The 20,726-nt window shown below is 48.7% G+C and overlaps 1 protein-coding gene across 2 annotated transcripts in view; it reads left to right on the plus strand.

Annotated features, from left to right (window-relative positions):
* The first annotated feature begins 1,006 nt into the window (after positions 1-1,006).
* The window catches only part of LOC126527719 (uncharacterized), a 34,596-nt gene continuing 14,876 nt past the window's right edge, over positions 1,007-20,726 (plus strand). Inside the window, exons 1-3 of one of the 2 annotated variants that reach the window (XM_072284556.1) lie at positions 1,007-2,990; positions 5,910-6,182; positions 8,138-9,069. In XM_072284556.1, the coding sequence (XP_072140657.1) occupies positions 1,426-2,990; positions 5,910-6,182; positions 8,138-8,603 (2,304 nt within the window). In that variant the 5' untranslated portion in view covers positions 1,007-1,425 and the 3' untranslated portion in view covers positions 8,604-9,069. Of the gene's footprint in view, positions 2,991-5,909; positions 6,183-8,137; positions 9,070-20,726 lie in introns of those variants that run through there. The other variant, XM_072284555.1, reaches the window with a different exon arrangement.

Raw genomic sequence — 20,726 nt, forward strand, 5'->3', positions numbered from 1 at the left:
TGCAAAGATGTCGGCATGTGCCTGCGTGAGGCAACAACAACAACAATGTCGTCTAATATTTTGCTTGTATCAACTTCATCTATATATTCCATTTTCAATCAATCTCGTTTACATGGACATCGAAAGCCAAGCGTGGGGGTGGGGGAGTAAAATTAAGTAACCTATATACAGCACATTGGCTTCCATTCCAATTACTGGATCTCTTACTGAAGCAGAAAGCGCAAAACAGATATATATCTATTGCATAGGGTAAGGGGTGTCCCAAACAGCAATAAAAACTTCAGTAATCAGATTGACATAGTCACCCTAACTACATTTAACACGCACGGAAAAGAAAATTCTTTTGGTTCAAAATAAGTTCATTCATTGCGTCACTGGCTGTTCAGGAGAAGGGCACCGAACGCCGACCATCGGCCGATAGCTTAGACGTCGTGTCGGGGTGAGAGCACCACGATATTCTGTGATTTTCTGCATGAATGTTGCCTTCCTATCCTGTTCATACCTTCATTTGTCTTGTTAGAGCTTATCTTTATTTACCATATCTACCTCGCGTGACACTGTCTTCAACCGCGTGTGCAGGTATGTTGTTATGGAGAAGTTTCAATTTTAGTTTTTTTTTGTTTTTTTTGGAAGCGAACATGGAGTCTTAAATGTGATAGGGTTATGCGTGGGTGAGTAGTGAAAGCACTGCATAGCCACTATACCAGCTTGTAGATCAGCTGTCGCAAAACACAGCAACATCTACATCACGCGGTGGTGATGTGTTCGAGTCTTTGAAAGCCTCTGTTCTTGGTTTTGGCGACAGAAGTGTTTTCTTGGCAGTTCAAAATTTTTCTTACCGAATCCAATAGATTACTAGGCTAAATTGGTTCACAAGCTTAAATTCTGCCTTTGGAGTTATTTTTTCATGATAGCTCCTACCGCACGCTACACTTTTTATCAATATTTGATCATTTCCATTTTTAGTTCTGTTTTGGTTCGTTTCTGTTAGCCAGCTGACCCAGGGCCAGTTCCACACTGTGGGTGTGCACCAGAATTATTCAGGAGAACAGCAACAACATTTTGTGTAGTGCTACAAGAGAAGAGAGAAAGAGAGAAAGGCAAAGGTAAGACAGGAGGAACGAAGAATGCCTATTCCAGAGCGCATTTGTTCAATTGTGAATTAAGCATCGTTATCATCATCACCAGAAGGTGACGAAGAAGAAGAATACTACCCCGGGATGAGGCAACGCACGAACGCTCCTACTTTCTCGTTAATAATTGGCAAATAAGGTTTGCGACAAACGCCTCGACAAATTACGTGCGATACAAACGGCCATTAATGTTCGCCAGGCAGCGTAAACCGGAGTCTAAATCCACAAGGTACGCCTTACTTCGGTCACCTCAACTTCTTTCCCACCATCGGCGTTAGCTCACAAGGGAAACATGTCGGAGAAGAGGGCTGCCGAACATGCTGATAGTGAGCAAAGGGACAAGCAAGACGCAATGTCTTCGTCTTCCGACTCGACGGCTTCGGGCGCGGACCGCGAAGGGCACTTACCGGCGGGCGGAGAAATTGCCGCCACGACCGCTGAGCTCAGTTCAAGTGTCACAGCGGAGCCCGAACAGCGTAGCTCGCAACACGTGGGCAGTGGAGCGTCCGACATGTCTGCGGACTCTCTCGTACGCAAATCCGGGCCGTCTTCGTCAAGCCCCATACAATCGGAAGCGGCAGCTGTGGCCGCGGAACAATCCGCACCGCTTTCGGAGCACAAGTCGGAGGCGTGCCAAACTCCGGAGACAGCGAACGTGGAGTACAGATCCCTAAATCTCCAGTTTTCACCGGTGAGACGGCATCAAGAACACCGAAGTTCCAAGCCGTTCTTGACTCTCTCTCCTGTCTGGACGGAGAATGACTGGCCCGACGGGCAGCATAGCCCCCTGAGCCTCAAGGCCCCGCGAATATGGTCGCAGAGGCCAGAAAACTTGAGCATGCAGTGGAACAGCGTCACACCCCCGGACGTTGATACTGCTTCGACTTCGACAACGCAGTCATTCACCCGCGCGAGTCAGCCCGGCAAACAGTCGCTGTCAAGGAAAACCGTTCTACAACAAGCGACAGAGGATCTTGAGATAGAGTCCACACCGCCTGCGGGTCTCAACGTGTCTGTTGTGCCACAGTCTCGTGCTCAACAAAGAGACGCACATGATAAGGCACCTCATGAACTGGAGGCTCCGGGCAGTCCCCTATTATTGGCGCCTTGGAGAGAGACACCCCAGAACCTAGACAGAAAGCGCGGAACACCAGAAGTCTTCAGAGACACGTCATCTTCAGCGAGCGGCAGTGCCTCTGCCAGCGAACTCTCCAGCCCTCTAATAGGCTCGGCACTGCATTCACCCAAGCTGCGGTCGGTCGCGTCTGACACTACCCCTCGCATCCCTTGGGTAACGCTCGCAGTGATCTGGCTGCAATTGCAGTCTCACTGGAAGTACCTGCACAAGGACTACCCTGACCGGTGCGCAAGCGTCAGCACGATCCTGCACGAGAACCGGTGGGAGAGGGTTCTCTTCGCCACCTTCCATCACGGTGACGTCCAGAACCTGGCCTTAAACTCCCTTTCCCTTTTCGCCAAGGGTGTCCTTCTTGAAGCTGGTCTAGGCACGGCCCACTTTGCCGCTCTATTCTTCACTGCGGCCGTTCTGGTGGGACTCGTGAACACTTTCATCCTGTTTTGCCTGTACGAGTACACCAAGCTGTCCTCTTTCCAAACAGTGTGCTCGCAGACCTTCGTCGGGGTCATTATGACACTTGAAGCGCTTGCAAGCACGAAATTTGGTAAGGTGAGAATCCACTACGGCAAACGGAGGTTCCGGTTCAGGAGGAAGCTATTCGCTGTGCTTGAAACGGTTCTTCTACTGTCTTGCACGGAGAGTAACGTTTGCCCGATTGTCAGTGGCATCTTGGTGGGTGCCTTCCTCGCGCATACGTCGCTGGGAAATTTCATTACGAGGTGAGTTTTTGTTTGTCCAGAAACTACAATCTCCTAACGCTCTTCAATTCATTGCAGGGGCTGAAAACCATTTATGAACAAATATATTTTTGCTTGCTTTTGGTTCAAACAGCAATGACTACCAACCCATGTGCACACGAAGTATAAAGAAGTAGAAGTTAAAAAAGAATGTAAGAAATTATTGCACACAGATTGCGTTCCCTTCCACAATTTAGTATAATGCTTTCTCTTCTGGTAAACAGCCTTAAACTGAAACACGATGAACTTACTTTTTACCATGATCATAGTAGTGGTCATGATCAACCTCATGGTGATCGATTAAAGTGAGATTGCAAAAATATCAGCAATGATTACGATACTCCTTAATCAGAAATTTGAGTGCAGTTTTATACGTGTTTTTATTTTGCGATATATTGAGGCAATGAATTTGATCGAAAATGTGATTTGCGGGTCCAGCGCGTCGGCTTTTATACACGACTCGTCAAAAATTCCAGTGTAATCCCTGGTGTGGCGTGACTACCAAAAAGTACTACATAGTTCGCATCGCGCATGCAATCAGATTACAAAACAATCGTAAACCATGACAATCAAAACAGCCGCGAACGAAGCCAAACCTAGCTAACCGCACATGCGCACGTGAGAACTAACGCGAGCAGACGATAGTACGAAACGAGCAGTCTGACTGAGACCACATACGAGTACGTATCAAGTGGTCCTGCGGTCATAACGACACCACTTTCCCGCGCGCACATCACTGAAGAGGAAGCTCTCATTGGTCTCCGCCGTCCGCGGCTCGCGTCTTTCATATCCCGCTCTGCGTTTGCTCTGTCATCTTTCATTATGCCCGTTGACGCGCTTAGGCCGCCATCGCGCAAACTCTCGTCGCCCAGGAACGGGCGCCTGAGAGCTGCACTCTAAAACAACTGCAATAAATCTAAGTAAATAGATGCACATCTAGAAATGAAATGTAATGTTGTGCAGTGTATTTAGAGCAGCCAGAGTAACGGCGTTGTGCAGCTTCATTAACATTAGCTTTCGTGAGCAAATGTGTATATAATACCTTCAGGCTGTTGTACCTGGTAGCGGTTTATTTCGTACGGGAACGTGTGAAACGTCAACGCCATAATCATCGCACTTTGTGTGCCCGTCGAGCGGCAAAACGAGCGGCCGCACAGTTATGACAAAATCAGCTATAAAAATGTTTAAAATGGGCGCCAAAATCAAAGTGATAGGCAGTACTCTTGAATCCCTGTGTTCACAGTCATAAACACATATTTCCTGTGTAGTAAGTCACACAGTTGAGCTATCTTCCAAAGAAAATATTCACGCTTCGCTCATTCTCTTCAAGAACAGATTGCAATGGTTTAGTTGAGCATTGACTCGTCTAAAGAATCTCTTCCGAATACTCACATTCCCGTCTACCGCATAACGTGTTCACGCTCCAAACTAATACTTCGTGATGGCGAAGCAAGGGGTGCGCGTTCAAGGCGCTTGCGCCATATGTTCTCTAAATTTTTTTTCTTACTATGTCCACACAGGTGGACGCTAGATCTAGCGAAGTTGTAAACGTGATATATCGCAGTTCATAATAAACGCTCTTACAAAATCTGCAAGATGTTAACCACACGGTAAAATATTTTTAGTTTTGAGTGTCAGTTCCATAGCCCCACTGCGTTCAAACTTCCAGCAACTTCTGATAACCCAGATTTACGCTGCGAATTCTGCCGTGCATATTCTGTCGTACAATATGGCGAGTTCTTAAAAGGCGTAGATTAGCGTCGCAATCTGCGGGGCCACGGCCTCAATTTAAGCTATCATCTTACCATTCGAGCTTTGACGGGGAATGGCTGGTTTGAATTGGCGTGGTTGATGGTCCAGTGTTACGTTACTTCAGGACTGCAAAGTTGTTAAACATTTCTCCAGGTGAACGGCACGGCCAGACTTTGTATTCACACGTACGAAACAAAATCTTTGAGGTTCCTTGATTTTATGAATGTAGATCAATGTTTTTGTTTGAGCAATTTCCGCTTTAGACTCGTCGACGTGTAATCACCGGTGTGAGGTAGTCAGTGAAGTGGCGTCCATCAAAAGAGTGATGCATTTTATTTAGACGCTTGTGGTCGCTAGACTAATTAACGTGGGTATGCGTGGGGATGGCTTGCTTTCTTAGGCTATGACATAGCACTTGTTTCTATGCCCCGAGGCTAGAAGTATGCATAAGATATTCTAGCCCAATACAGCATCATATTGAAACAAAGTATAACGAAGCCAATTGTTTATTGTTCCAGCGTAGATACTGACAATTTTTGATAAATGTGATTGTCCTGAATAGCTTTCGGTCTGTGATCTCAAAAGCAGAGATTGCTTCATATTCGAATGCATTTTCGTAATAACTTGGCGGCTAGCTCAGAGCCTGCCAACAGTTTTGACAGAGGTAGCTTTAAAGCAGTACAAGAAAGAATAAGTTTTCAGCTTCGCTGCGCCTGTTTCAGGAATATATAATCTGCCAGCCTCCGGTAACTCCGATAACGATAACGATAACCATAACGTACGATAACGTACGATAAGTAACACGATGAGATTACGGAAGTTTACATGGAAAGCGAATAAAAGTTTTGTTTCCGGAGAACTGCTATAAACGTTCATACTGTTAATTACTTTACCGTATTAGCCATCCAGAATCAATACAGTACATATTATAGACGCTGTGGTGTGGTTTCCAGAGAAGGTTACAGCACCTGCAGTTTAATACGCAAATAACTCTAATTACTCTGGTGTTCCTGCGTTGAAAGTCCATGCAAAAGCAGTCGTCTCGATGTCGTGCTCAGCAACACAGCATAATATTCTATAATCTGACCCACTACGAGTCTAGTGTCCTCAGCTGCGAGCTCAGGGCCTTGGCTTCTTATGTCGTTGCAGGATACGGCGACCCCGACGTAGCATATACCTATGCGTTCTTCCCTACGCACCGGTTACGTTCCTATTCGTCGCTGCTATCATCGTAGCCTTCTTGTTAGGACCGTTTCCTGACACTGTAGCCCTGGCTGAGACTGGGCTGTCGTTTAGCGTTCCGGTATGGCGTCCAATGCTGCTCCCGACGCTGTACCAGCCCGATGTTTACTGGTTGGCGTACGCCGTTTTGTCCATATGGGACGTCGGCGAGGAGCTTGAGAAAGACCTTGGGCATCTCAGGTTAGTGCTGCTTTGGTAACTTTCATGACAGGCCAGAGCGGAAGTCAAGTTGTATTATACTAACACTCAGAAAACGTCTTTACCAGTTTGATAGGTGGTCATATTGTTGTGCTTTTGCAGGCTTTATTCGTGATCTGGTAAATGTGTGTTTTGAATAATGACATCGTGTATTACTGCTCGTGACATGGGGGTCTTGTAGCAGAGCAGGGTAAAGCAGAAGACAGATTAATATGCCAGTGGATAACTGTGTATGGTACTAGTTAGGGCGAGTTTGCAACTGTATTCTATGAACGCAGGCTTCGGCAGAGAATAGGAGAGAGTAAAACGTGGAAAATTTTCCCTCTTGTGTTATTTTGTCCTAGCTTGTGAGCAAAACTGGCCTTCGCGCAAGATTGCATGTTCTCAAATGTCTTCGTATTGAAAGAAAGTAAGGCAAAAAATGAAAATGGAGCCCATTTGCATCTTGCTAAATGGACGACAGGTAATGACAAATAAGAGACTACCATGACAGTCATTGCTACGACTAAGAAATAAAGGAGAAGTCACATGCGAGAGTAATGGATGCGGGAAAAGTCACGAAACGATAACAACCAGTAAATAAATGTTTTGTTGCGTTACGCGTTCATTATGTGCCTCGCACCCAGGTGGCTCTGGAAACACAGCCAACGTCTGGAAGCTGATGTGGTGCCGTGCTTATGTTTTCCCTGCTTTCTGTACGGCTTAGTTGAACGCATTCGCATTATCTGCCAGGACAAGAAATAGAGAGTAGCGAAAATATTATACAGGGTGCTTCTACGGAAGCTTTAAGTAATATTTTTCTGAAGTAAAAAGGACGCTTCTTTCAAAGGCATGCCGTCAATGGCGGCGACCATGGGGTTAAGGATGAAACCGCGGTAATCAGTCGCGAATTAACGAAAACCCATTATCTTTCACGCTTTTCATTTCCGTGGGCTCATCGTAACTGGGAAATTGAAGCTAGTTCTTCGTAGAAGCCATGTCAACTTTTGGATAGGAAAAAGCGCGAATACCTGCAGAACTGTGGCGCGAGCAATTGCATCTATCAGAGCATACAAAGCCGACGTTGGCAGGCTGAAGCGAATAAAGCCCGTTAAACTTCGTAAAATAGTGCCGTGCTTTGAAGAATGCCGCCTCCTCCTCGCGCGCTCTGGCCGAAGCCGACACCGCGTCGCTATTGACCTCATATCATCACGTGGGCCCTTGCGCCGTGCATCAGCGCCATTTTTGCTCGAGAAGCTTCTACGGAGAGGCAAGGAGCGCATGTTGAAGCCGTTGCTACGCTCGAGCATTGTAGGCGGCGCCACAGTCGACGAGGGAGCGTGAAAGAGAGGAGAAACGAGGAGGAGTGAAGGCGGAGAAGGTAATAGTCGCTACTTTGCGAGGTTTAAGGGGTTTTAGCAGGAAGGCAAAGCAGCGCCCCTCGAGGCGACGTTCTGCTTACGTCACCAAACAGTGGGCCGCAAGTGCGTTGTGACTGAGTAGAGTGAAGCCACAGCGCGTGCGGGATGTCCGCTGCTGGGTGAGCTTTTTCAGCTTAAATTCTCAAGCTAAAAAAAAAAAGCTGCTAGTTCGTCACTTGCTACTACAATATGCAATGACAAATAAACAAATGAGTCAGAATGCCAGCATTTCATCAATCATTGGCTGTGCACCTTAGTTACTTGGCATTGTGTAGCAGATTGAATGGCAAAATGATTTGACGAATTCGGTGGTATTCTTTAATACCTCAAGAGCTGAAACAAATGTAAAGAGGGCGTTACTGACGGCACCTTAAAGTAAACAGTGTGCAAGAGAACGTACGCCAGGTTATCACTTTGCTGATTTGGAAAAAGTGAACGCGTTGATCAATTCACCACGGACGGCGGATGACTCGCGCGATGTGCTTAGTTCAGCCAGGCCGCTGATAAAACGAACACATCGCATCGTCGTCGGCGCAGCTTTCTGTTCCTGGCCGTGCTGTTGGTGAATGCTCTGAACGTGCTACTGGACGGGCTGTGCAGCAGCCTCTGGTGCCATCTGCTGGCGTTGGGAGCCAACTTGCCGACGCCCGTGCCGCATTCGAGCTCGTGCACGTGCGCACTAGTCGCCGCTCTCATGGCGCTGAAGGTGATCCACCACGTGACGCATCCCGGCTGCGTCTATCGCATGGCGTCGGTGCCAGTCTACGTGCCCTTCTGGAGCGGCGTGCTGCTCGAACTTACGGTGCAGAACCTTGCGAGTGCTTCGGCCGCTTACGTCTTCGGCCCCATCGTGGGCATTCTCCTGGGCATTGCAGTCGCATACGCCTGGATAGAGTGCCTTAGCAAACTGACTGTCAGATTAGCGGGCCTCTCGGACATTGGCATACTCCTACGTGGCACTTACCTGTCACCTGCAAACCTCCTACTCATGCTGAGACGCTAACGCACTTCCTTTGTGCGCCACAGTGCGCATATCATCCTAAAATTAAATACGAAGCAGTGACACAATCGAAAGTATCTTTCTACAGAGCGTTGTGTTCCTAAGTAACATTCCTAACATCAGCTAACCAGCCAAGAGATTTGCGGGCTACGAAGATGGAGTGGGCTTCGGAGGGAAGAGAAAGGATCACTGGCAATATTATGTATATAGAATATAACCGACTTAATGTGGAGAGAAATGTACATTCATGGAATTAGCTTCTTCTTATTCGTGATAAGCTCCCTTTTATAGGGAGTGATTATTGGGAACGATGTTCACTTTTCTTGTGTGGCTATGAGAGTGGTATGGTTCTATAATAACTGACCTACAGAGTGGTATAAGTTAGTGCACCTCTGTTCTGCGTAATAAAGCGATAAAACCTTTGCATATACTGTCTCATTGCTATATGCAAAGTACACGTACCTTTTAATCGAATGTGCGAGTGAATAGAATTGATCGTGAATAGCATGAAATGGAAAATCGACCTCCAGTTGACTGTGGCACGAAGCTAAAAAAAAGGTGGCGTTGGCATAAAACTTTCCAGCTAAAGAAAAATTGCCCCTGCTATGGGGATCGAACCAGAGTACCAAGAGGCTCAGGAAAAAAAAAAAAGCAAACATTTGGTTTCTCAGAAAACATCAATGAGGATCCTTTTTTTAGCCATTTGGTACAGTTAAATGGAGGATTTTTTTTTCCTGGACCTTCTTTTACTTTGCAGGCTTCCGCAGAATGGAATTCGGAGACAATACGCCATATAGGAGCTAGTACTACCGTTTCTTCATTCGTGGGTTATTCCACAACAAAAACAATTGCAACACGTTCTAAGCGGGAGCAGCACTTAGTTCATTGTTCTGTAGGCGCATATTCATGCTATACACATCAAAGTTGGGCTCTAATGGCGCCTTAGACAGGATGAGGCAAAATAGTGTCACGTGACTTCTCTCTAGTGATACCTATGCGAGCTCTGATGGTGGAATAGATTGAATTGCTTGATATCGTCGTGCGATAGGCAATATAGACTGATTTCTGTAGAACAAAGCGCTCGCAAGTATTAAGAAGAGCGCCAAAGACACCCCTGGTGAATACGGACCCCAACCAAAAGCATGCTCAGAAGTGGCGTCAATTATGATGTCTTTAGAATGAAATTTCTCATTTTGACGATCAGTCATTACGTCATGTGGACCATGTTGAAATACAGTGAAACGGGGCGGCACAAATGGCTAAGAAGAAGAATACACATCTTGCCGACCCTTGCAGCAGATGTCCCACTTATAGACGGCGTTTCCGGAGCGTGAAAATATTAGGCAAGAGCAAGCTGAAAACGGCTAAAAACTAAAACTAAAACTAAAAACTAAGAACCGTGAAACGCTAGACGCATTTTTTTATCAGAAAAGTCAGACACGATTGTGTAAGCGAAATATCGATTGCACTCAACAATGCAGAAATGAAATTCCTTACGCGCTTGGTTTAATCACTTCCTGTTCGGCGAATTCCGTTTTTTTCTTGTAATGGTGCGTCTGCGCAGCTCGTGCATATATATACTTATGGGTGTGGCTTCAATAAAATCAGTTGTTTGTGTCTGTGTTCATCTTCCCTTCTGTTGTTCCATCCCGTTGCACTGAAATTCAAGATAGTTCTCATGTCAAAATACCAACTAGCCTAACATTCAATTCCTTTAAACCACTATTACGTGTCCAGTCTTCCCTGGTGGCTACTCTTTCTTTGAACAAGGCACCCAGCATTGCAATATCTCCCAGCGTATCTCAACACAAACGATGCATACTCGTAGGATAAACACGTCAACACGCTATTAAAACACATTTCAGAGTAGCATATGTGTAGCACTTCAAAGTGAGCCGTGAGCGGACATGGCCACAGAGTATCATCATTGCGCCGACATGTATGTGTTTACGTGAGCTTGAACGTGTCCACAAACCTGAGTCATAACAGCGCGAAAAAAGAACAACAACGCTACAACGCAAGAAGACAGAAGACAAAGCGATGGCATGTAACTAACATTTATTGTTGGCTGAGCCCGTAATATAAGTGTGATACACACTTCATATTAAAAAAAAAAAAACGAGCGACCGCAAGAGCAACGAAATCTTGACAAGGTGACCATACGTGATTTTCTGTTGAGTGCCACTAACACAGCCGCGCAGTGGACAAACATATAAAATTCGCAAATATTTAAATGTTTAACATTTGCATTGCTTTGTCTGATTTAACTTTTGCAAAGCCAGCATGGTGGTTTGTGCGAGCCTCTCCTGAGGAACGCAATCCTGGAAAAGCCGGCCACGTCTGTCTAAAAGGCTGCTTGCAGCCGTCCTAAAACCGATGAATATACGCTGGTGGGTCTTGAACCAGCACCTTTCAGAGCTGTTTCTAAATATTCTCAGTGTGTCAACGACGTCAGTACGATGTCTCTAATCATCGCATAAAACTTAAGGAAGGTAGCTTGGACAAAAGTTTGTCACAAAAATCTCGGATACGTTAGGTGCCTTGCCAGGCAGCACCTGTTGACATGAAAGGAAGCACTGAGCCCATAAACACGCTCAAGAAAGGAAATCATATTGTTACACACGAGGTGTTTAACGCAGAACCAGATGAATCTGGTTGATAGGCGCGGTTGTTGAAGAGCGGTCTCGCGGCAGCTTGGCCAACGTCGTTCTCTTCTTTCTTCTCGTTGTCTCCGCGGCAGGCGTGGTTCATGACAGCTTGTGACATTTCCCCGCTGGCAGACGAAGCCCGCCGGGCGAGTCAGTCATCTCGTGGGTTGTAACGCCTCAGACGCGCGACGTGCGTCACTTCAGCCTTGGCCGAGCGTCGTCCACTGCTCGTGACACGCGCAATGCGGTAGTTTACTTCGCTGAGGCGCTCCAGAATAACGTAAGGGCCGACGTAGTGGGCGAGAAACTTCTGGCACAAGCCACGCTTCCGCAACGGCGTCCAGAGCCACACAAGGTCCCCAGGATCGAAGGAAACGTGGCGGTGACGCCCGTCATAGCGGATCTTGGACCGGTCCTGCGATGCTAGGGTGCGTAGCCTAGCGAGGCGTCGCGCTTCTTCTGCTCGACATAGGATCTGATCAATTGATTCGTTGTCATGAGCGAAGTAGGGAAATATGGTGTCGAGGGTGTAGCGCGGCGGACGAGCATACAGAAGGAAAAATGGTGAGTAACCAGTGGTCTCGTGTCTCGCGGTATTGAAGGCATAGGTAATGAAAGGCAAGATACTGTCCCAATTCTTGTGTGCTGAATCGACGTACATGGATAGCATGTTGGCAAGCGTTCTGTTTGTGCGCTCGACCAGACCATTAGTTTGTGGATGGTAGGGCGTAGAATGGCGGAAGCTACATGAACACAGACGAAGGGTTTCTTCAACCACGTCCGCGGTAAACTGTCGCCCACGATCGCTGATTACTATGCGAGGAGGTCCATGTCGGAGTATAACGTTAGCCAGCAAGAAGATAGAAACTTCTGTAGCTGTGGCCGATGGCAATGCGGCGGTCTCACAATAGCGGGTCAGGTGATCTACGCAAACGATAACCCAACGATTACCCTTGGAGGATCGCGGGAAAGGGCCCAGAAGATCTATACCAACTTGCTCAAAGGGGACGCTAGAAGGGGGAACTGGTTGAAGCAGGCCATGTGGCGCTTGTGGCGGACGCTTGTAGCGCTGGCATTGAGAGCAGCTGGCGACGTACCGTTCGATATCTTTCCGCATCTTAGGCCAGTAAAAACGTTCTTGAGCCCGGTAGAGTGTACGTGTGGAACCAAGATGACCGGAAGTTGGGTCATCGTGCATGGCGTGTAATACTTGGTGGCGAAGGTTCTTGGGGACAACTAAAAGGTAGCGTGCACCGGTGGTCGAGTAGCTCTTCTTATACAGCGCGCCACCATCACGTAGGCGAAAGCGACTGCCTGCAGGTGACTCCTGTGCTGCCGCGAAGAGCGGTTGTAAGCTCTCGTCCTTGTGCTGCTCGGATATGACGGTACGCATATCCGGAAATTCCGGGGACACAAAAGCGATGTATTCATCAAAATTGTCCGCATCACATTCAGTTGTTTGAAGTGGCATCCGAGAGAGACAATCAGCGTCAGCATGTCGCCGGCCACTTTTGTAGCAAATAACGAAATCGTATTCCTGTAGACGGAGGGCCCAGCGCGCTAGTCGTCCTGAGGGATCCCGCAGATTCACAAGCCAGCATAGCGAATGATGATCTGTTATCACAGTGAAGGGGTGCCCGTAGAGATACGAACGAAACCGTTGCACGGCGAAGATGAGCGCCAGACACTCTTGTTCGGTGACTGTGTAGTTGCGCTCGGAGCGGCTCAAGGACCGGCTAGCGTAAGAGATCACGTGCTCACTGTCGTCAACACGCTGAACTAGCACAGCACCGATGCCTACGCCACTGGCATCGGTGTGAATTTCAGTTGGTGATGAAGGATCAAAGTGCCGAAGAATTGGTTGGGATGTCAACAGGAACTTGAGCTGGCGAAACGATGAGTCGCAATCTGCAGTCCACTCAAAGGGAACGCCTTTTTGGAGAAGGCGTGTAAGGGGATGAGCCATGTCAGCAAACCGGGGAATGAATCGGCGAAAATAGGAGCACAAGCCCAAGAAACTTCTTAACTGCTTGACAGAGTTGGGTACTCTAAATGCTTCTACGGCCGCAGTCTTTTGTGGATCTGGTCGGATGCCTTCTTTAGCGACGAGATGGCCTAGCACAAGAGTTTGTCGTTCCCCAAAACGGCATTTTTTTGAATTGAGCACGAGGCCCGCTTTCTCCAAGCAGTTCAAGACCAAATCCAAACGTTTGTTGTGCTCACTAAACGTTCGCCCGAAGATCACAACGTCGTCTAAGTAGCACATGCAAACTTCCCATTTTAAGCCGCGTAATATCGTGTCCATGAACCTTTCGAACGTTGCAGGTGCGTTACACAACCCGAAAGGCATCACGTTAAACTCGAATAGTCCGTCGGGTGTTACAAATGCTGTCTTTTCTCTGTCGTCCTTGTGTATAGGAATTTGCCAGTAACCTGACCGTAAATCGATTGAGGAAAAGTAAGATGCCGCAAAGAGACAGTCGATGGCGTCGTCAATTCGTGGGAGCGGATATACATCTTTCTTAGTGACGGCGTTTAGGCGACGGTAATCAACACAGAACCGCCACGTACCGTCTTTCTTCTTCACCAATATCACGGGTGCTGCCCAAGGACTAGATGATTCTCGAATGACGCCTTTGCATAGCATTTCTTGGACCTGATCACTGATTATCTTGCGTTCTGACGGAGATACACGATAGGGTTTTTGTCGGATTGGCTGGGCGGCTCCTGTGTTGATGCGGTGACGAGTTCTGGACGCAGGAATTGATGGCGGGCCCTCGTGCTGCGCAAAGTCGAATACCGAGGTATGTTTCGTAAGCAGGGCCATCAAAACTCGACGCTCGTGATCGCTGAGTGACTTGTCAATCATGGAAAGTATCTTCGAGCTCCCGGGGCTCGAGACACTGGTTGCTCCTCCATCGGGGAGCTCTGTAAGTACTGCCACCGATACGGGCGAGTCTTCCTGAAACGTGGCAATCTTTAGGCCTTGAGGTAGCACTGCCGCTTCAGTGGAACAGTTTAGCGCCCACAGCCCCGCGCATCCATTGGTCACTGAGACTACGCAGTGCGGAACTAACACGTTTTTCTTGAGGCAGTTCCGATGTACAGGTTCCACTGCAGCGTCGAACGAGATAGGAGCCGGAGATGAACAGGCGACGGCAACACGCATCGCGGATAAGGCGGGCACAACTGTAACCTCAGACACGCTCAGCACACTCTCCGGGCAAGCTTCACCTTCAAAGAGCACAGGTGAAACACTGGTGTAGACACTGAGTTCTCCCGTCCGGCAGTCAACATTCGCACCACACAATTGCAAAAAGTCAATCCCCAGAATCACGTCATGCGAGGAGCGAGGAAGAACAGTAAACTCTGCATTAAAAACTTTCCCACCCAATGACACATCCACGTTACACACACCAACCGGGTATAATGATTCACCACTGACTCCACGGAAACTTGTGCACTGGTCCCAACGAAACATAACCTTGCGTCCCAGAAGGCCTTTAAACCCCACACTCATGACCGAGACAGTTGCTCCCGTGTCGACTAAAGCCATTGTTGAGACCCCATCAACCAGTACATGAACCTTATTCTTTAGCATGAAAATAGTTGGAGGCAGTTGAGTCGGCAGCACACATTTTCCAGCGACCTCACCTCCATCGACCGCGCTGGCTAGTTTCCCGGCGGGGGCGACACGAAACGGCGCCGAGGCGATGGTGATGTGAATCGCGGCCGAGGGGATGGTGATCGGGAGGCTCGGAAGGCTGGTGGTGGCGTCAGAGTACGGTCGGAGGCAGGGGAGCGGTAGCGGTTCCGGGTTCTTTCTTCTCCAAGGTAGGTCTCCTGGGCGCTGCATCGGTCCTCTCGAAAGTGGCTTCCTGAAGTGGAGTCTCCTGGCCACTGAGTGCGCAGTGTACGACCGCTAGACCGCATAGTGGGCGCTGACGATCCGTAGTTCGATGCTCGGCGTCGGCTACAGTACCTAGCTATATGGCCAGGCATGCCGCAGCAGTAACACACTGGCGAAGGGCGAAGTTCAGAATGCGGGTTGAAGTATTCTGCCGAAGACATCGGTTGAGGGTAACGAGGCTCTTCCCCTTGAAAGTCGTAGGTAGCGGCGAGTCTTCGTGGACGAAAGTTGCGTGGGCGTGGATCAAAACGTTGAGGGGGCGAATCATTGCGTGGTGGTTCGGTCGTAATGTAATGCGGTTCGTCTCTGGAGCCGTTAAGATCCGCGACGTTCACCGAGTGGTTCCAAGTAGCCGAAGGGGGTTCCCAAAGAGTGTCTCGGAAAACGGAGGAGCTGTAACGTGGCGCCGCATAACGTGCCTGTTCGTCATGTCGCTGTAGCTCCTCGCGGACTATCTGGCGGATGGCGGACGATAGGTCTGGGAGCGGAGGACTCGTGTCAACACTTGCTACAGTTGTTACATTGGCCAGCCGTCCAAACTTTGGTGTAATTCGGCGAGTCTTCAGCGCCTCGAACGTACGGCAGTGCCGTATCAGTTCTGATACAGTGTGCAAGTTCTCTTTACCAATGAGGAAGTTGTACACGTCTTCCGCTATTCCTTTTACCACGTGTCCCACTTTATCTTCCTCTGTCATGTGAGGGTTCACGGTTCGGCACAGCTTCAAAATTTCTTCGATATAGGTAGTGCAAGTCTCGCCGGGTACCTGAGCTCTCTGGGCTAATGTGAGTTCCGCACGTTTCCTCTTTGCGTCCGAGTCACCGAAACACTTTTTGATCTCCTCAACGAAGCGTGTCCATGTAGTTAGCATGTCCGCGTGGTTGTCATACCATACCAGCGCCGTGCCGGCCAAGAAGAAAACAACGTTCCTAAGCTGACTGGCAGCATTCCAGTTATTGTATTGGCTTACCCTTTCGTAATGGGTTAGCCACTCATCCACATCTTCCTCTGCCTTCGCCGAGAACGTGCGTGGCTCTCGGTAGTGCTGGATAGGGACTGGGCTTGCCGAGGCACTGCTGGTGAGGGTATTTTGCTCTGTAGCCATGATTGAGCGCGACGGCGAAAGTCCGGCGAGGCGACGGCTTCGGCGTAGCTCTAGCGCTGGTGGTTCCGTTGTAAGTCGTGGGAGGTACCCCGCACAGCTCCACCAAATGTTACACACGAGGTGTTTAACGCAGAACCAGATGAATCTGGTTGATAGGCGCGGTTGTTGAAGAGCGGTCTCGCGGCAGCTTGGCCAACGTCGTTCTCTTCTTTCTTCTCGTTGTCTCCGCGGCAGGCGTGGTTCATGACAGCTTGTGACAATATGCTTGAGCTATACTGGCCAGGCGGAACAGAACTATGTTGGCCTGGATATTATAAAAAAAAAAACCATTATGAAACGAACCTTTGAGAAACGCAAAAACAAGAACGCACTACGGTGGCCCTTCACCCTTTCTGCAATTTTCGAACCCTCTTCTCTAAGTGACAGCGCAACGCGCTTATGTACATACAGGAAATATGACAAAATAACACCGATCATAGTCGCGATGTTTCTTCACTGGACTTGGAAAGGTTCACTGGATTTGGGCTTTGATGGAGGCTTGTTTACTCCTGCAAACTTGCCATGACGGTTAAAAAAATGATTACAGCTACTTTTAGGAATGGGTTTAGGCGCGAAAGATAAGGCACGGACAACAGAATAAAAGACACGGACAGGCGCACTGTCCACAAGGTGAACACTGCGGCTATTAAAACCATTTCTAAAAGCATGTATGAACTAGCCCGGCAGCAGACGTTACTAAAAGATGACACCTACCTTCATAGAAAGAAATGATATGGACTGTAACTGTAAGGAAGTGTAATCTCTACAATTTCTTCATTGAAAGTTTAGTGCGTTGACTAATATATGAAGCGGGTAATTATTTTTTTAACCAACGACTTAAGTTCGTAGTAGATATGCTTACGATTCCTCAAGAGAGCAGCGTACAAGACATGGTTGTATTATCGCAGCGGTTGCGCGTGTTTCTTAAATACCTTGCGCAAGTTACCTGCGATGCCCTTTATAGGAGATCTTTACATGCAAGGCCACTTGCTTACAATTAACCAAACTATAAAAATAGGCGTACAATCAAACAACTATTTAACAAAGCACTTTCGTTTTCTTGGATTCAATTGGGTGTAAAAAGTACACGAACGGAATTTTTCGAGGCTTACGGATGCACAAATTCTACAGCATAAATCAAACAGTCTGTATTCCTTTAAAGCTCCTTGGTGCAAGCGAAAAAGGGTCGTTTAGAGCCAATGTCTAGAGAACGCGGATTTGGAGAGGCGTTACGCCGCTCCGCTACGCCACAACACTACGCTAAGGAGCAGTGGGTTTGGATCGCCAAGAGCGAAATTTCTTCGCTGCAGCTCGCACACAGGCTTTCGGCTGCCGCCATGCTGCTTTGGCAGGGTGCCATCCTCATACCGCTGTCTTCGAACCATGGTTGTCACGCCACCGTCATTCCGTCGTCGTCATGCTGGCGTCATCGCGCTGGCGTCACCGTGCGGCGTCGTCACACCGTCTTCGTCATCCCCTCGACTTCGCACTGCTGTCGAGGCGCCGTTGTCCTGACGCTCTCGTAAATCCGTTGCCGTAATGCCGTCGTCGTCGAGCCATGGTTGTCGCGCCATCGTCATTCCGTCGTCGTCATGCTGGCGTCATCGTGCGGCGTCCTCACACCGTCTTCGTCATCACCTCGACTTCGCACTGCTGTCGAAGCACCGTTGTCGTGGCGCTATCGTAAATCCGTTGCCGTAACGCCATCCTCGTCATGCCGTCGTCGTAGAGCCATGGTTGTCACGGCATCGTCATTCCGTCGTCGTCATCCTGGCGTCGTCACATCGCCTTTATGAATCGAACGGTGTCGTCCCATTGTCGACGCACCGCCGTCGTCTCCATGCTGTCGTAAATCGGTTGCTTTAATGCGCTCGTCATCACACCGTCGTTGTGAAACTTTCATTACCACACCGTTACCGTCGTGTTGTTGTTACGCACGCGGTCGCATCATACACGACGAGAGACTAGTTTGCACTAGGAAGACATTTCATCACTTGGGCAGTCGCGTCCTCTCGGCGGTTCTTCCCGAATTGTTATCGGGATGAGCCGGGCGCGCGCTAGCCATTCGAAGAACGAAATGTGTGTGGAAACTACATACAGTGGAGCAACGGAAAAATTGCGTTTCGACAAGCTGTATCGGCCTGGATTCGCTCGCCAAGCGGAAATCGGTGACCCACTGATCAAAACTGATAAAATCGTTGGCAGTTACGGCCGAATCTTAGGTATTCAGAATTACAGCAAGATATACCGGGGCGTTCGAGCCTCTCGCGTGGTGTTTCTATAAATACGCGAACACAGCGTGATGTAACACAACACGGAAAACAACAGCTGTGTCACGCAGCAGGAACAGCGTATTGGCAAATAGGTACCAGTCTTGTCACAACGCTGGTTCGATGAGGAACGCATGGTAGCAGCGTTGGCTGCGTCGCACCTCCACGGTGCAGGAGACAAGGCAGGCGGTAATACTTCGCAGTATTTCAGCGCAAAGGATAAGGGATGTTGAGTTCGACTTTAACTTTAGGTTCGGCTCAGTGCAGTGTATGTACGTACTATGCTACCATAAATACACGGCTCCTCAGCAGCAATGTTTGTGCAAACAAGGTTCTTGCTGCTAAAGGACGCCGGAACCCGTGCCTAGCTTCGGCAAAGCCGTCTAGATTGGCCGTCGCCTTGTATTCACTTGTCTTTGTCGTTTTCGCTGCCAAACGCACACTGCGAGGGTCCCGAGACTTTCTGAACTTCTTCTTCTTCTTCGTGATTTGGGAGAGGGAAAATACGCTCAATTTTGCAGCCCATATGGGAGCACGGCGCAGCGTAATGGGGATGGGGGCGGGGAATGAAAGATGAGAGGATAGAGGGGGAAAGGGAGAGTAGGTTTCAGGCAGCAGACGTCAGCACCATCCAGAGGCGATGGCCGGCACTCGAGGCAGAGGCCGTGCGAGGCCGAAGTCTATTGGCGATCTAGGAGACCGTTTGAGTACACATATTCAAGCAGGCTTGCCAGTGCTGGGAGGTGGTAGCGGGCCGGGAAGAGCAACTTTCTGAACCTCCATGCGTGAAGCTCCATGCTCGTCGACGCCGTTACTGCGCGACAGCGGCGATGATGCCGACGGCGCGTCCGTGTCCCTCTACACTCTGTTTCAGACATCAGGTGCAACGCTGTGGAGGCTAGAGAGACATCTTGCAATGGGTGCATTCGCACTTAGAAATAGTTCGATATTCTGGATCGCAATTGTGCGAAACTGTTCTTTGTACAGGCTTATTCTCGGATGAAAACAAAATTATTCTTCAGAAACAAACTGTGGTGTACGCCTATTTAACGCGTTGTTTTCAATCCGTTTTTCGTTGCGTCTCTTTGTTGGATTTTTTTTATTGGTAGCCCGCCGCGGCAACACGCTCGTGCGAGCAAACGCCGTTGGCGCCCAGCGCAGCACAGATGAAACGCGCGGAGTGATACATTTTCGTCACCGAACTTCCCCACCGTTGCACGTGATGTTTGAAACGGAATATAGTGCTTGTATATTTACCACTTAAATAACACGAGAAAATAAAATAGAAAAGAACGATCGCTTTCAAGCAGCTTGCCGAAATGAGGACATGAAGCGGATGCATGGATGACTGCGTGAGTGTGAAGATGCAACAAAGTAAATATTTGTGCGCGCGAACGAAGCTCTGGTTGACAAGCCACACAATATTGGGGTGTCGTACATGTGCACACGCTCCACCCGCGTGGCTTTGGCTCCACCTCTCTGGGAAACATTGTCCCCGAGCACAGAAACGCACGTAAGCATCACCAGGCGCCACCTTCGGGGAAGCGCCACAAAGCGTTCGCATAGGATGCACTAGTTTCTCGATGCGGGGCACTAAAGAGAATGCTCAATTGATGGGTTTAGCGCACCACAGTAACACACGGGTTGTGAGGAACGGTAGGTCCGAGTGCTGAGGAACTGACTTTGATCAGTGTTTTAGGAGACGAGTTTAGGCGAGTGAAGCTCGACCAACTGAAACGCTCGTTCTCTCTTCTGGTCAAATATGTGCGTTGTACTAATTCTGCTAGTGAACAGCTCCTTATTAATACGTTCCTTACGGAATTCTGCCTCTGAGGCTGGGATTGAATGTGCTTCATGGCTGGTGGCATCTTTGTTACGGTAGAGAGAAAGTCTTCACGCCAGGTGACGTCCTCCTCTGGCTCTGGGAGTGAGAGCGCGGGGAGGTGTGAAACGAGAACGATATTAAATGCAGGACACCTCTGTGTATACTTCGCGAGGTGTATTTGTGAAGGGTCTCCAAAGATGTAAAGGATGCGCTTGCAGAGAAATTGCTCTGCGCGTTACTGAGCACATGAAGTTGTGGCAATGCCGGTGCAAATTCCACCGGGTCCAGTCGGAGAAAGTCAGCTCTGAAGTTTTTAAACTGTCTTTGCAGC

This window comes from Dermacentor andersoni, chromosome 9, assembly GCF_023375885.2.
Source record: "Dermacentor andersoni chromosome 9, qqDerAnde1_hic_scaffold, whole genome shotgun sequence".
NCBI lineage: Eukaryota > Metazoa > Arthropoda > Arachnida > Ixodida > Ixodidae > Dermacentor > Dermacentor andersoni.